General features: G+C 48.9%; 1 protein-coding gene across 5 annotated transcripts in view; it reads right to left on the reverse strand.

Moving 5' to 3' along the window:
- Positions 1-16,162, reverse strand: part of LOC149358474 (GATA-binding factor 2-like) — a 256,638-nt gene that overhangs the window by 65,248 nt on the left and 175,228 nt on the right. For all 5 annotated transcript variants that reach the window (XM_089570546.1, XM_089570545.1, XM_089570548.1 and 2 more), the window contains exon 2: positions 8,299-8,590. In XM_089570546.1, the coding sequence (XP_089426672.1) occupies positions 8,299-8,482 (184 nt within the window). In that variant the 5' untranslated portion in view covers positions 8,483-8,590. The remainder of the gene's footprint in view (positions 1-8,298; positions 8,591-16,162) is intronic.

Consider the following 16,162-nt stretch of genomic DNA (forward strand, 5'->3'; position numbering starts at 1 on the left):
GGATTCGATGTAGCAGCTTCAGCGAAAAAACATCGAAGTTGGAATGAAGCGCGCCTTATTTTTATCGCCACGATGTTAAGTTAAGATTGTGCGCACATACCGCAACCTTCCAAAAACTATTAAAGCGATAGTTTTGTTCACCTGACGCTACAAACCTATATATATTCCGTGTGACTGTCCTCGCGCTTTCCGAGCTAACCACGAAGGCCTGAAAGCGATCACCTCGCCCTCGAATGGTTTTCACTCCTGAGTCGACAAGTTCATAAGAGTTATTGGGCTGCTTGCTCGTATATACCGCGCTAAATGCTCAGCTAGCACCGCGCATTAAGCCCTTAAGACTATACGCTTCGTCCACAAGATCGAGGGATCTGAATTGTTCCCAAGCCTTCTATATAGTGCGGCGCTCCCGAAAACGCTGGCGAACCGCGTGACGTAATAGGAAAATCGCGTCCCAACACAAAGCATGCCCTCTCTTCCCTTCGAAGGGTTGCTCAGGCCACCAACCGCTCAAGAGATCACTCACGCCCGAGAAAACAAAAAAGAGAGAAAAGAAAACGCTAGCTATAGGCAGGGTGCACACGCGAGCACAGACTCAACGTGTTAGCGTTATTACTTTGTTATGAGGGGAAAAAAGGAAGGGAGGTCGAGAGAGGGAGTGAGGGGGGGCTTCGAATATTGAATCAGGCCGGTAAACCTGGTTAGAAGGCGCGTGTTTATGCCAGCAGCGAGGCTCGCGCTCGAGGCCAATTAGCCGGAGCTGGGCGAGAAAACGAGCAGGCCACGGGCTAGTGGATGGGAGGGAGGTGGGGGAGCGCTCTGCGGCACGCTGCTGAGCAGTCCCTCTCTTGTTGCTCCTCGCCGGCAAGGCGCCTAGCTGCCAAGCAGTTCGCGCAGCCCCGTCGAGCATGCTCCCCTGCACTTTTCCTTCCCTCCCCCTTGCCTCACCCTCCCCCGCTCTTTTTCCTGACACGGCTAGAGCCTCCGCATCCACGGCTCGGGGGACTCCCGAGGCTCATCACTGATATGCACGATGGCAAGGAAGATAAGAGGCAAGCCGTCCGCGAGGTTCAACGCCGCCGGGATCCAGCTCTCTCTCCTTCTCAGCCTCCTCCCCCTCGAGTCCCTCCGCCACAGGTCGGAGCTCGTTCGGCGAGAACCCTGAGCCTAACGTCTCGGTGTCTAGGGGCGTCGTATGCTGAAAGAGATGGCAGTGTGCGGCCGGTAAGCTGCGATTGTTTGGGATTGCCAGCAGTTGTGTTTGGATTTCTCGCTACACAGAAACGAGCTCACTTAGACCAAAGCAACAGATTCTTCCGTACCTTTTGAATCATTAGTACAAAAAGTCCAAATAAACACGTGTGGCGACGAGGAAAGTGATGCGCAATCTGTGGCGCTTTTCATTACTATGAACAGATGGAGCTAATGCATCGTTTCAGAGTTTGGGCAGCGATTAAACCTCCTTCGTTTCATAAGAGAGCAATAGCTTATATGAGTGGACGCTAATGTCGTCTTTGGAAGAACAAAACAAACAAGCGTGTATAATCCGATTACATACAGGGTGCGTTACGGCTACAACGAGCGTCTGAATTGAGTGTACAGGGATTACACAATACCGACTAGTGAAACAAATGGCACAAGACCCTGCAGACATCTTTTGGACACCAAAAATAGCATATGTCGTGAGCAGCAGTTAGAAATTCCTAAAACTGTAGATCCCATGAGCAGCAGAGACACGCAAGAACTGCCTATGCAATTAACAGCAGTCCGATACTCAAAAACTGCAGATTAATGACTTAATGACAGTTAGTGCTAATTAATGAAACATCTCAGGCAATCGACACTTTAACTTGGCGTTTTTAGTGACCACAGTTACTCCGTTATTGACGATATCTCAGCTTCCTTTTCTATAAATATTGCACGAACTAGGACCCCTAAAAGTCCTCCCAAGTCGGCAAAAAAATTTAGCCGCTCTGAGTGCCCGTCCGGCACACCCGTGGGCGGAACGCACCTGGAGCCGATCTCGTGGCGCTGTAGAGCGCGTCCTCCCGCATCGCGTCCTGAACAGCGCGAGCACCAGAAGAGCGCGCAGTGCTCTGTCGGGGCGAACGACGCCTCCCCGCTGAGGTAAATGCGGCAAATGTATATTAAGCTCCCCGGCGAGATAGCGATCGCGCGTCTTCAAGGGATGGTCGCCATCAGCGTCGTCTTAGCCGCTGCTGCCGCGCGGGCGCCGCCGCGCCTCGCGTCGAGGGCAGCGAGCCGGAGTGCATGCTGCCTCGCACTTGTCTAAACTGCTTGAATGCGTGAGCGGTGGACAGTGGATAGTTTTTAATGGTTAAGACAGGTAAACGCGCTGAGGGGCGAGACGGAAGCTATGTGGCGAACAGGGGTGATTGTTAATGATTAAGGGAGGAAACTGCGCTGAAGTACAAAACAAAGCGATAGTATCGAACAGTGGCCAATGGTTAAAGAAAACTCGCACGAGTTTGTAATGCGGGTGTTTAGCTTTAGGTGACACTGGGGAAGAGGGGAATATCAGAAAACGGGATTAGTTGACAGCCTAAAAACCATTTTGTATCTTTTTGAAGACGTTTAATTACAACTTGTTCTGAACTGTGACTAAAGCTTTAACACGTGTGAATTCTGCTTATGTTGTACACCTGGATGATATGATGCTTTTGCTTTTTGAGTATTTATGACGCTTTTTGTTGTGATTGTGATACTAAATGTTGAAGTGCCACTGTAAATATTCCATTCATGTTGATACTTTATTTATTGTTTTCGAGTGCCTCACCTGTAGCTGTCTTGTAAACTAACAACTGCGGCACTACGTTGTCTCAGCAGTGTGGGCGCAGGGTGCCTCTCAAGCTGCATTCAAGTAGCTTTTTTCCCTGCGTCCTCTCTCTCCCAGTGATACTTGTACCACTAAGAGCGACAAATAAACTTCAACTTCAAGATGGTGGGAGGGGTGCTTATGTTATGTGGTCGATATCATTGAATAATTCTCACGATCTCGAGATGCAGAATTCTAAACGGAAGGGTTGGGGGGGGGGGGGGGGGGGGGTAACCTGTTAATCTGGGGACGACCTATACGTCGTAAAACAGGGATAAAAATCTAACAGCACAGGCTGGTAAATGAAATCTGCGGGAACAAAAAGAAAGAGGTAAAGATGGACAAGCGCAAACTTACCATAAAAAAAGCCTGAACAGTCTTGGAACATTTTTAATCAACCGGCCCCTGAACGCGTGCTTTTAAATTACTAATAGATATTCAAGGTCGAGAACAGTTATGCAAGGCGGTTAATATCCTATGCCATATTGATAACAGAGCACAGATTGGGGTGATTCCTATGCGCGGTATTGGTCATACATAGAAAAAAAAAAATCTGCGAGACGATAAACAAGCAAGACTATTCCACGTCACATTTTTCATGCTGCCATGATCGGTCTGTGCAGAAAAGAGAGTACAGCACGAAGACGCGGCCCACTTTGGGGAACGCGACAGGGTTCAACAAGATTAAGCGAAAACCCAGCAGGCATGACCGATCTCTCAAAGGCCACGGTCCAAACTGTCATCCCTCTCACCAAGTGGGATCCTGGATTTAATTTGTGCACTACTGTCATCAGTAACAAACTTATATTTTCCTCTGCGTATTACATGACGGTCATATATTTGTTTTGTACTAATATTCTCGCATGTAACGAATGATCACAGAAAGATTCGGTTCATATTCGCTTCGGCCCTTTCACTACTCGACACGTATTTCATTCAGTTTTTAACAACACTATTCATATCTGATTCGGCAGCAAAACTATAGCCTATTCGCATTCAATTCGGTTTCGTAAACTCACTATTCGAGCACCTATAGAGCCGAGACCACCCAAGGATTGTAACAACGGCCTCTGTATACGAAACGTAGTCGTCTCTGCACAGCCGTGCTCAGAAAGCACATAGACTACAGACGGCTGACACTCCGCGAACGCGCATACCATGCGAATCGCGGGACCAGCGGGTTATTCTGAGCAGCGCAAATTTTGCAACCGACTTCGTATACAATGCAGTCGCGAGCTGCGCGTAAGCAGAGACAGGGCCACATGAAGTCCGAGTTCAGGGACCCCAGACATTTCCGAGATTTATTGTGTTTTAGTCCCTCTCATTTCTTTCTCATCTGGCAGGGAGAGAACGAAGGAAGGAAGGCATGCAAGGTGGAGCATGTGGGGAAGGGATGAAAGACATGGTCGTGGCCGCAGTGCAGTGAGAATGCACACAAGCAAGCGACGCGTTGTTTGCCAAAATGCCGAGGGTCCACCGCCACTGCGGTGCTGCGCCTTTTGTTCGCTCGCGGCAAAGCAGTGGCCCCCAGTGGCCGGAGGCATCCACATCGGCCTGCTGTGGCTCAAGCGAAGGAGCACGGTCCTCTCTCTCCTCCACGCGGAGGGGCCAAGTACACACACAAACATGGCCGGGCAGAGCGAGCACAGCGGCGCCGTGGCCCCCTGGCGAATTTGCATCAGAAATGCCTCTGGCCAGGTGGAAAACAAAAGGCCGCTCCAAGCGGTCGCGCGTGACCACATGCGTTGGTGCGTGCGCGCGATGCTGAACGAACTGCGCGTGTCGGGGGGGCGCCCATGCCCGCGCTGTGCTCTGCTCTGCTCTCTCCCTCTCTGAAGCTATATACGAGTTCTGTTGTAGCGCGACCAGCGGATGTCCATGGCAGCGACGACGTCGGCGGCTGCCCCGAACGGACCCCCCCTCCCACATGCTGCTTCCTTCCTTCTGGAAGTTCACAACAGTCTGTTGTGCAGCTATAAACGATTGTATCCAATGGAAATGGGTGGGTAGTGGCCGACGCCGTGCTTTGTTGACGAATGCTGCATCACCTGACATCATGCATCATCATCTGAGTTGATGTATAGGGGCTGTAAAGGCACGGATTGATCTCGTGTTTTCTTCATGGGTCTGCAGTCGATTGTTTTCCCGCACGTTGCTCGGTATACAGGTGGCAAGCGGTAGGAATCAGTGGTACTCCCCATGACGGTTTTGGTTCGCAAGGCCGGCCAGCAAAAGAAATGAAGCTCTCGATGGAAACCTCTGATGGGACGATACGTTGTGTTAATTATAATTTAAATCGTTAGTTTTCCCTTCCGCACTGGCTTGAGGGACGCATACCACCGCTGTGATATTGATTTTCCTGTATTCATGGCAGACAATAAGAGTTCAGGGAATCGAACGAAGAGAATCGTTGTTATGCTGAGCCTCCATTTCATAGAATCTCTCTGAATAGCTAATATACCACATGAATAGTGGAGCGCCCACACCAGGCCCTTTGGTATGGGGTCTCCGCAAAACTGCTTGTTTTGCATCAACATGGTGTCCCATTTATAGTCGCTGCTATCGCCTGTCGCCGCGCTACGCGGAACACTTCGAAAGGCCACGTGCGGTTAAGCGCTTTCCGCCACCCGCTCTGTTCAATAACTTCCATCACCAGACGCGTATGGGATTTGTCCTCGTGACGCGCGGAATTCCATCGTCGCCGGCTTCACGAGACGCGTTTCGAATCGAAAGAGGTCGCTTTCCGGAGGCAGTCGGCCAAAATTTCGCGCGCTCTCGTCCCCGAGGCGCTTTTCATTTGCGTTTCGAGTCCCTATCAATTGTCGGCAGTTGGAACGCTCGCGCCCAGATGGACGGCCTTGCGGCGACGAGGCGCAGAACGCGATGCCGAAACGTCGGGACTTGTTTGCACAAATGTGCGCGCGCGTGAGAGCACACGTGCGCGCGACCGCGACGAAAACGCGACATGGTGCCAACAAGACGGCGCGACACACCGAAGAATTAAACGGCTGTAAGCATGCGAAATTGTCTCCGAGCGTTTAATAACAACACCGATCCTTCTTCCGCTTGCCCGTCTGCCGTTGCAAGGCAGAGCCATCGTCGCCATGAAAAACCGCGGGATGAAGCCGCTGAATCGTTCAGTTTAACGCTGCGTTAGAGGTTGTAACTTGGAAGGTTGTTTCTTTCATCAAAACAACTTTCGTCATTGTTTACTTTTGCCTTGCTTTCCTGAGAATATTAATAGCGTCTATCCGTTGGCTACTGCTACAGCGTTTATTCATATTTTGCAGCACGCGTACACACCGGCGTGGCGAATCTGAGCGCCACTCACGTTCATTGCCCCAAAATAAGTGGCCGCTTCGCGAGCTGCTCCGCTCCGTGCAATCGTGCATGAGGGAGCGCGCGTGCTTTTGGAGAGCGCGCTATAGGGAGTAGTATATAGCAGAGCAGCAGCGCGGGGTGCTCCGCGGTATAAGCTAAGGCGGCGGACAGCCGAGGGACCGGGCACCGACATCGTTATATATATATTTTAGTGTTTGTATTCGCCTCATTATACACGCCTTGTGCGCCAAGACATCCCCCCCCCCCCCCCCCCTTCGCCTTGCCTCCATGTCCGAAGCTTCTCGGAGCGCCGACGGTTGAACGCCTCGTTTCCCGGGGGCCGAGTTTATAACAAATACCCGGCAGCGCGCGGCGTCCACGGGGGCTCGCTGCAGCGACCACGTGTTTCTGTAATTGGCTGATCGTGTTTCGGTCTCTGCAATCTCCTTTTCAGCGCGTGCACGCCTCGGCTCGTGAAGACGTTTGGGGTCGAACTTCCTATCCGGCCGAATGTGTGTAGTACGGCTTAGTCCAAACCGCAGGCGCGCCGGTCGGAAGAGGGGAGCAAGGGAAGAGGGGTGCTGGCGTCTTGTGTGCTTTAGACTGGACACAACGTGTTCACCAGAGCACGCGGCGCCCGGTCCGGTCTAGCAGATAAATGGGCGAGAAATGCTCCGGTATATTTCCCCCCCCCCCCCCCCCCCCCTCTATCTCTCTCTCTCCATCGCTCCGGCCTGTCTGCGGCCCTGGGGCAAGATCGTGAGTGAGAACACGCGTGGTCGAAACAGTGCAGCGGCATCAGCCTTGATTCGCATGAACCAGGGGTGCTTACTGCAAACGGCAGGCCTTTTTGTTTTTCATTTATTTATTTTCAACGAGCCAACGGCGAAACGGTGCCTCGCGGCTCTGTATGCTCTCCTCCCCGGGCGTGGATATAACATGCCTACCAGCTGAAATCGCCGTCATCACGCGTGTCCAATCATATATGCAGCAACTGCTATAGAGAGCGCTTCGTTGAACATAAGTTGGAACGGCGCGCCGAACCAATTTTGTCTTACCGCAGCCGACTTGTAGTTACGTAACGCTTTGCGCTGTTTGGGAGCAAGCGTACAGGTAGAAACAAAAGACATTTCTGCATGGATAGCGAGAACGACGGAAGACTTTTCGCTGCCCCTGCGCTTCCGTTGGGCCCGCACCACCTTAGAACCGAAACCGAAGAACCAAGATGAAAAATTCTGCATGTGTCTCTTAATTCTTTCGTCGTGCAAATAATATCGACATTCTGCCTATCGTATGCATTATTTCCTGAGCCTCGCATTGGAAATCGTGTCCGCTTTCGGCGGCTTCAGGCTGCTTCCACACACAAGACTAATGACGGTTGCATATTTCATAGATTGCTGTCAGTAAGAGTGGCCACACAACACGAACGCTAATGAGCAACTATTTGTCCTCCGGAAAGCAGGCAATTGAGGTACAGTCCACTGAATTCAGAATATATTAAGTAATAATGGCAATTATTACTTAATAATTGCCATTATAAAACAAAACACCAAAACAAAACACCAAGATAGGAGTGATACAAGGTACAGATTACAAAGGCGGAACACGACAAACAAAACACTGGACGGTGCTGGTGTTTTGTTTGTAGTGTTCCGCCTTTGTAATCTGTACCTTGTATCACTCCTATCTTGGTCCTGACCGGACTGATATTATCTCTAATAAATAAATAAATAAATAAATAAATAAAAGGGCGATGCTGTCTATATATAACTCATGCTTTCAAACCCAAACCGGGGGCCATGACGAATAGTGTGATGAAGCAGGAAACGAGGCAGGAAAGTAAGGGTATAATGAGATGATTACAGGGATGAAGCAGAGCAAGCATTAAAGCAGAGTGTGTTGTGTGGTCACTGCCTTGTGTGGTCACTGTGTTGTGCGGTCACTGTGTTGTGCGGTCACTGTGTTGTGCGGTCACTGTGTTGTGTGGCCACCGTGTTGTGTGGTCACTGTTTTGTAACCGAACCTATATAGTGGATCTCGAATAGCCCGCCTCTGGTACGCATGTCGGAAATGCAGGGCAGCCGCGGCTACTGAGCGCTGCTGCATACGGCCACTACATACAGAGAAGAGAGAGAGCGACTCACGGTGTGCGGCGGGCCTGTAGCCGTGGACGGCCCGTGCGGCGGGGTTTCCGTAGTAGGGCGAGGCGGCGGCCGAGGGGTTGCCGTCCTGCAGCGAGTGGAAGAACATGTCCATGTCCTCCTGCGCCAGCACGGCCGGGTCCTGCCGGCCCTCATAGCCGGGCCAGGGCCCGGCCTGCTCGTCCATGGCGTCGCGCGACGCGCGGCACAGCGCCGGGCAACCGAGGCCGCTCACGCCGCCGTGGCCGCCGCTGGGGGGGCTGCCGCCGCTGGCGTTGCTGCTGCCGCTGGCCGCCTGCGCATACAGACACGAACACACTCCATGTACTACAACTACTTAGTACTACTACTACAGTTGAACCTCCTTATAACGAAGTTGAGGGGGCCCGGTGATTACCTCGTTATAGCCGTGGCTTCGTTATAGCCGGTATTGTCCGAGCCTCGAAGGGGAATCGCCATTCCTTCGTTATATCGGGTATTTCGTTATAAGCCATTTAATTTTAACGATGTTCGACTGTATTACTACTACACTACACGTTATAGTGAAATATGTGATGGAGAAACATCTAAGTGTTGTTTAGGTGGAGTAGAGGAGTATGCTATTACTCCCTCATGCTAAATTTAGTCCTCTAAGGTGGAGCAGAGGCAAGCTATACAGGTTTAATGAAATTCAGTGAACAAAAATTCGTCCTGTTCCGGGGACCATGACTATGCCTAGGATTCCGGGAACCAGAATGAAACTTCGTTAAGGGAAGTTTCATGCTTATACTAGTGATTCCTGTGCAACATTACAGGCGCTCCAGACGGGACAACGAAGAGTGTACTTTTCCCCACGGACACGTCTCCTGTTTAGGGAGAACGAAAATGTCTTCACAACGAAAAACCCCCTGGTGTACTGTGCTCTGAACGGTCAGGGTTTTGGCTGGTCGTAGGATTAGCAGGTTGTTACAAGACAGCATCAGAAGTTTAAGGGACGCGAGTATTTGAAAAAAAAAAAATGTTATTCTTCGCTGCCATACAAGCCATCAGGTGACTGGGTCGCGAGGCAGCGCTACAGTAAATGTGTTGCCAAGTAGTCGCAATCCGAAACTATTCTTGGCGTCTGTTCACACAAGAATGTGCATGATTAGTTTAAAGCATGTGAGGATGTGGTCTAGCGCCATTCCTCTAGAAGAAGCCAAATGCCGTCGACGCTTTGTTCGGATTTGCGTGGAGGGTACGAAGACCACACAACGAACACACGGGTGCGTGGCGCAGAGCAAAAGAAAAGGCCTCTCAAGCGTAGCCGACTTAGGGCTGTGTGCTATAGTCCGCGTAAACGCAACCACACGAAAAACAAGTCAGGTAGACAAGAGCATGCATCGAATCTGCTATTCGAATCAGTCTTACTTTCAACGCTCTGCAGAATATTCTCGCACACATTCGAATATTGTTTTTGCCTCGGGGAAGACTTGGGCTAAAGATACGACGACATAGGAGGCAGGACAGATACAACACGATATGGGGACATTTGACTTCAATGAAGGAGCCAGCCAATCCTTCTTTCTGAAGTTTTGTCTCGTAAATGTCTTTAGCACATTATTTATAGCTAAACCTTGACCTTTCTCAGACGTGTTTTTACTCGTATATGCTCGTCCTTCATTTTTAAATTTTTTTTTGCAGCCTCAGCTTTCAGCTACTAATTGGCGCGCTTATTTTTTACCTTTCGCAGAAGTTTATTTTAAGGCAGAGGCCTTACTAGCCCCATTACGAGAAAAGCCGGTGGCGTGTGTTAGAATGTTAGTGTGTGTGTGTGTGTGTGTGTGTGTGTGTGTGTGTGTGTGTGTGTGTGTGTGTGTGTGTGTGTGTGTGTGTGTGTGTGTGTGTGTGTGTGTGTGTGTGTGTGCGCGCGTGCGTGCGTGCGTGCGTGCGTGCGTGCGTGCGTGCGCGCGCGCTCGCAAACGGTGCAGAAAATTCCAGCGGTGGCAAGAAACATAGGGTGACGTCATCAAACGGCCGTAGGACACAAATAGCAAGCTGAGCACCGCAATTTTAGACAATCTGTACATGTCGTTCCGTCTGTATATACCCCCCACAGGCTGAGCTCAATGTGGAGCCAGTTTTCCCGACTGTACATTCGTTCCAAAATTGCGAGCGACCGTTCATCACACACAGCGTTTCGGATGGCGTCATGCGATTTCTCGTTACATATAGCTTACATGTGCTGCCAAGTTGGAGGTTTGCCTGCGACAGGGATTCGAACCAACGACTTATGCACCTTCCCTTCAATTGTGTGCCTTCCCAGACTCTTCATCTTCCCTTATGGTGCAGTTGAGGTATACGCGCAGATGTGAAGCAGTTATTGCGCCACTTCCTTTGCCCAAAAACGAATTTTCGTATTAAAACTGTGACAGAACTGTTCGTCGTACATCGTTGCGGGTCGTGTCATACGATTTCTCGTCCCATATAGTATACGTCTCATAGGTTGGAAGCTAGCTCGCGACTAATATTAGAACCGTGTGTCCCGAGTGTTTCACTCCGACCTTTGTGGAATCATCAGCGTTCGGAGGCGCATCTTCTTTTCATTTCTCAGTGCGCAACCTACGTCGAGATCGAACGCTCACGATGACACAACAGTGCATTCGCCTTCACAGCACGTAAGCAGTCTTATGTGCCCCTGAATTTTTATTCCACCAATTTGTTGACGATAAATGAACTTTCTGTCATGTTTCTCTGGCGCACCCATCCAAACCACAATTTATGTTTTATATTATTAGCTTATACCTTCATCACTGCTACATCCCTCGCAAGTCTATTCTCAGCTCTCTTCTCTCCGAAATTTTCCAGGCGTGCTTTCCTATAACGCTTTATTGCTCTTTACAGCGAGAGCTGTTATACGGAGCCAACCCTGGGCCTCGGTGAAGCCGTGGTCTGTACAGTTTGGCAGGTGCCCTGAGAGTGCTCCGGCATCTTCCAATGGACGCACCTTCGGGCCTGGTAGTTTCCCCGATCCTCTGCAATCCCCTAGGGGGCGCTGGGTCTGCTGCCCGTCAGGCCCACCCACCCACCACCATTTCCTGACGCGCCACCTTCAACCTCCACCCAACACAAGTTTGGCCACTTGAATCGGTGCCAAATGTCACACACACACAGAGAGACCACGGCTTCTGCGAAGAAGAGGACGGACCTAGAACTTCAAAAGGTTCGTAATCGCGCCGCTTGAAATTAAAATTTAGCGCCGGTGACATTGTTTTTAGCCCGCATTTTGACTTATGTACGTGAAACACTGTGCGCAGTGCCAGAAATTGCATGTGGGTGGGTTTGAACAAGAGGTGGGAAAAGAATTCTGCAAACCTTGTTCCACATAACTTAGTAACGCAGGAATCTCTTCTGAAGGGCATTTGCGATATCGACTGAGCAGCGATTGAGAGGACGGAACATGAACGAAGCTGCCAATACAGCAGTAGAGTCGAGGGCTAATAAACGCGACGGGGAAATATTCGAATGGTAAAACACAGAAATAATACATGACGGAGAAATGCTCGAACGAGGTACGTTACCACCTTCAAACAGACGTCATAGTACGTTCCAAAACGATACCTAACCGCGAGAATATAAAATCTCATTTAACTAAAATCCCATTCTGCTGTTAGTGCTTGAGCCGCCCTGTTCGCGTGCCATTCGTCCACGATAGCGTACATTCCGACGTGGCAAAGCATCGAGGCATGTCGCACGTGTAACCGAATGCTAGCCCGAGGACAATTTCTTGCGCATTGTCAGAATTCGTCGTGCAGTGCAGTCCCATGCTGTAACAGGCGTATAAATCAAGTTATAAGCTGTCACACGATTTCTCTTTAAACTGCCGCAACGTTCCCAAGTGGACTTCTAATGAAAAGAGCACAATTATTGCAGATTTTATCGAATAATTACAATACATCAGTGCACTACAACAACAATCGCTTTAATAAGTAATTTTAATTTATTTCACACCCGACTACATTTCGTGCATTTTGGTGAATTCCACGATACTATTTGAATAAAAGAAATAAGGCTCCAACTTTTTCAATTCCATCTCGTATGCACGTCAATTTTGTGATATCTTTTCCAAAAAACATTGACAAAATCGACCAAAAAATACCTGATGGAAGGAGCGAAATAACAGAAAATAAAAAAATAAAAAAATCTAAGCAGTAATGCAGGCGACAAAAACATCTGCAGCCCAAGCAGCATAGGTAATCAGCCCAATATTGGAGTTGTTTGATTAGGGAGTAATTACTCATTAACATCAATATTTGAGTAATTACTCCCTTATTAAATGTCTACTCCATCTTGGGGGATTCCCCTAAACATTTGACCAGTATCGGCAATATAACGGCAAATGATGGTTCAACAAAGGACCAGAGTGAAATCATTTCCAATATTGGGCCAATTAATTATTTGTGCTCCTTGGGAAAATCCCGGCATGTTATTGCTTGTAACGAGCTTATGCAGTGAACGCTCGCAGCCACAGCAAGAATGTAGTCGGTGACGCCGTGTTAGTCGCTGAGTAGAGACTTCGCTCTCTACTCCAGAGATAGCGATCACATCTGACTCTCGCTGATGTGCGTGAAGCCCGAAGACGCGAGACAGAGACAATACCATGGAGCGATGCTATCGGACATAAGAGAGGTCACACGAAAACCGCGCAAACTACACGAAGGACACAGAAAGGGGAGACGATGTGTCAGAGCAATAAAATTTCAGTTGTTAGTCAGCGCCTGTGTCTCGTCTCCCCTTTCTGCGTACGTCGTGAATTCTCGTGCATTGTTGCGCTTACGAAGGAACTTGGACACATTCAGGGACGACACAGAACAGATGTTCCTTCGTAAGCGCAACAATGCACGAGAATAACAACCACCAACTAGCCCAATTTGAAACTCTCCTAATGTTTACGTCGTGAAGTTTGCGCGGTTTCCGTGTGATGGAAAACCAACTAGCTCGTGATGTGCTCTATAAGAGAGGTCATCGCGCCCAGCAGGTATAGGAACTCATGACCAACAACATTCGGGACTGCTGGCTCCGCACCAAGCGACACATAGTGAAGTCATCAAGTATACACTGTATACCTCATATTCGGCGTATCTTTTTGAGCAGTTGTTTTTTTCTCAAGTACCGGGCGCCGCCAATTTATCCACTTTTACATCATGTTATGCGAACAGAATGGGAGATGCAATAACTCAACTATGAAACCTGAACCCGTATACGAAATATATATCTTGAAAAAGATCGGTCTTCTGATAGAAACTTCGAGTCAAATAAATATGTTTCCTTTAACGAAGCGTATATTTAGCTATAAGCAGCCAAGTACTTTATGCTCTTGCAACGCAACCTATATAAACTTTCTCAGTTTGCTTAAAAATGCGCTACGGATAACTTGTTTAGTAACGATTTCAATGTTTTTTTTTAATTTTGTAGACCCCCCCCCCCAAAAAAAAAAACAAGAAAACAAAAAAGGAAACAAATTCTTTCCAACGAATGAGAGTTTAACCTGGGAGCAGCACATGGCGCTCTCTCTCTTTCTCCCTCGCTTCTTTTCTCTTTCCACAATCGTTTCGAAACCAGATGCGCAACACGTGATTTGTTTAACTAGGCCGCCATTCGTTGAAAGTATTGAAGTCGCGACTTCAGTGCAGAACACGTGCGTATACAGTATACAGAGAGCGTATATACTTGTACGCAGCAAGAGGAACAGGAATAAAACCAGCGTGCACAGTGGGAAAAAACATGACATGCGGCGGACGATGTACGAGACGCGGGATCGGATAAATCACCGCGCGTGGTGGCGCTGGGCGCGGAAGCTTTCGCCGGGCGGCTGTAGCGAGAAAGCGACCGCGGATCACGCGACCCTCTTCTCGGCATATCCATGTCAAGAGGCTGCATTTCGGGAACGCTTGTTGTATGCATAAGCAATCCTCGTCGTCGACAGCATTACGCACACGCGGCTCCCCGTTTTGTACAAAGGGTCCGCGCGGAGAAAGCCCCGCCGATTCGTGTGTAGCCAACCGGACGCTTGTGTGACCTTGCGTGATGGAAGACGCGTGGATACATGCATGTCGCCATTCAGTGGGACACGCGACGGCGTACGTGTATACACATGCCCGCCGTCACAAGTTTATAGAACGCTCAGGATATTAGCGAAAACTGAATTTAATTCCTGTCTCTTTGTGCGCAGTAGGTATGGGAAGCCACATTCTGAGTGCGCCAATTCCACACTGCACCTTTAAATCTCAAGCAATCCGCCTGCGATGCAGATAAATTACTGAGGTGGGGCTTTTCGCTAGTTGCTGCGACATAGCGATGTGATACAGTGCGGTATACCTTACAAAAATTTCTTTAGAGAGTTTATGGACTGTCCACAGACTTGTCTATAAAGTCTATAGAGTGCCTTTAAACAGATTACAAAAATTTCTTTAGACAGTTTGTAGACTCTCCATAGACATTTCAATAAAATCTACAGAGTACCTTTAGACAGATCCTAGAGAATAGTATATATGCAATACAGCTGCTATAGAGAGTCTATAGACAATGTATAGATTTATGACCATACAATTTTAGTTGACTTTTATCGATATACATTCCATAGACTGAAAGACAAAAGGAAATATCTATAGGATGGCAGCAGAGTCTATAAGAAGCATATAGGCTGTCTATAAGCAACGTTTATAAGGGTAGAGACGGGAAAGGCCGTCAAACCTCGCTACATGTTTCGCAGCCTGTCCCGTCTCCGCCGTGCTTTATCACATCGCAGAGAAATTAAATCTTTCGATTAAATTTCTATCACACATGCTGATGACGGTGGGCGTATAGCCCGGTGCTGAAAGCCGTACTTGTCTTGGTCCGGCGGGCGCATTTTATACAAGTCAGGGTGCAGATAGCTCAGCGTCCCCCTGTGAGTCAGTACATGGCGGCGGAGTTCGGCACCTCAGCCGCGTGGAGTGCGCGTTTTGATTGAGGTTTATAAACTGTATAAAGGCGCGATTTGGGGGGCACGTTAAAGAACCTCAAAGCGGTCGAAATTAAACCGGAACCTGCAACTATACCGCATGCCTGATATGGAGAACCACGTTCATTCGGCATTTGAAAATGCATCATTAAAGTGAAACGAAATCACTGTCGTCGAAGGCAGTGCGCGGGAATCGCGCATCAAGTGCGCAGGAATGAAATCGCATGTATCTAATGGTGCAACAACGACAATTGCGTAAAGCACCGCGTGAACGCTAGATAGAGTGTACAGTGAAATTATACCCTTCATGCCCACATATATATATATAGGGCACTTATTTGTTAGCTGAAGAGAGAAATTCAGGTGACTACAGACATTTATTGACCTATATATAAAAACGCACTCGATCCGCTTACCACCGAGGACTTGTGTAGTATCAAACAGAAATCTACGATTAAACTTATCAAACAAGCAAGAAAACATGCGCAGACCGTGCACGCAATGCACACTTACTGAAAGGCGCGCCACATGATCGAATATCTCGAAGCCGTTGCCAACAGCGGGCGCAGTATCACACATCTAAACTACAGGCAGTTAGTTTGGAGGTCCTTCGCCAAGAGGGATCACAGACCTGTCGAACAAACCTTATACGCAGAAAAAGAAGCCGAAAAGATCAAACAATTGAGGGATTTTTTTCCCCCTCCTACTTACAACACGGCTGTGTCCGCGCGTGAAAGAAAACGCGTTTCAACGAGAGAGCAAAAACTCGCTCTGCACATCGATAAGAAGTTGGGCTTAAAAAGGCAGCATGCTTAGCCTAGAGCCACGTTTTGCCAAGATCGCAACTAAAAATCCACTCGCGAAAGCACGTTTCCTATAGGGTCCCTAGCAATCCACCGTTCGAGC

The sequence above is a fragment of the Amblyomma mixtum genome, chromosome 2 (assembly GCF_055824585.1).
Source record: "Amblyomma mixtum isolate Tamu chromosome 2, ASM5582458v1, whole genome shotgun sequence".
NCBI classification, from domain to species: Eukaryota; Metazoa; Arthropoda; class Arachnida; order Ixodida; family Ixodidae; genus Amblyomma; species Amblyomma mixtum.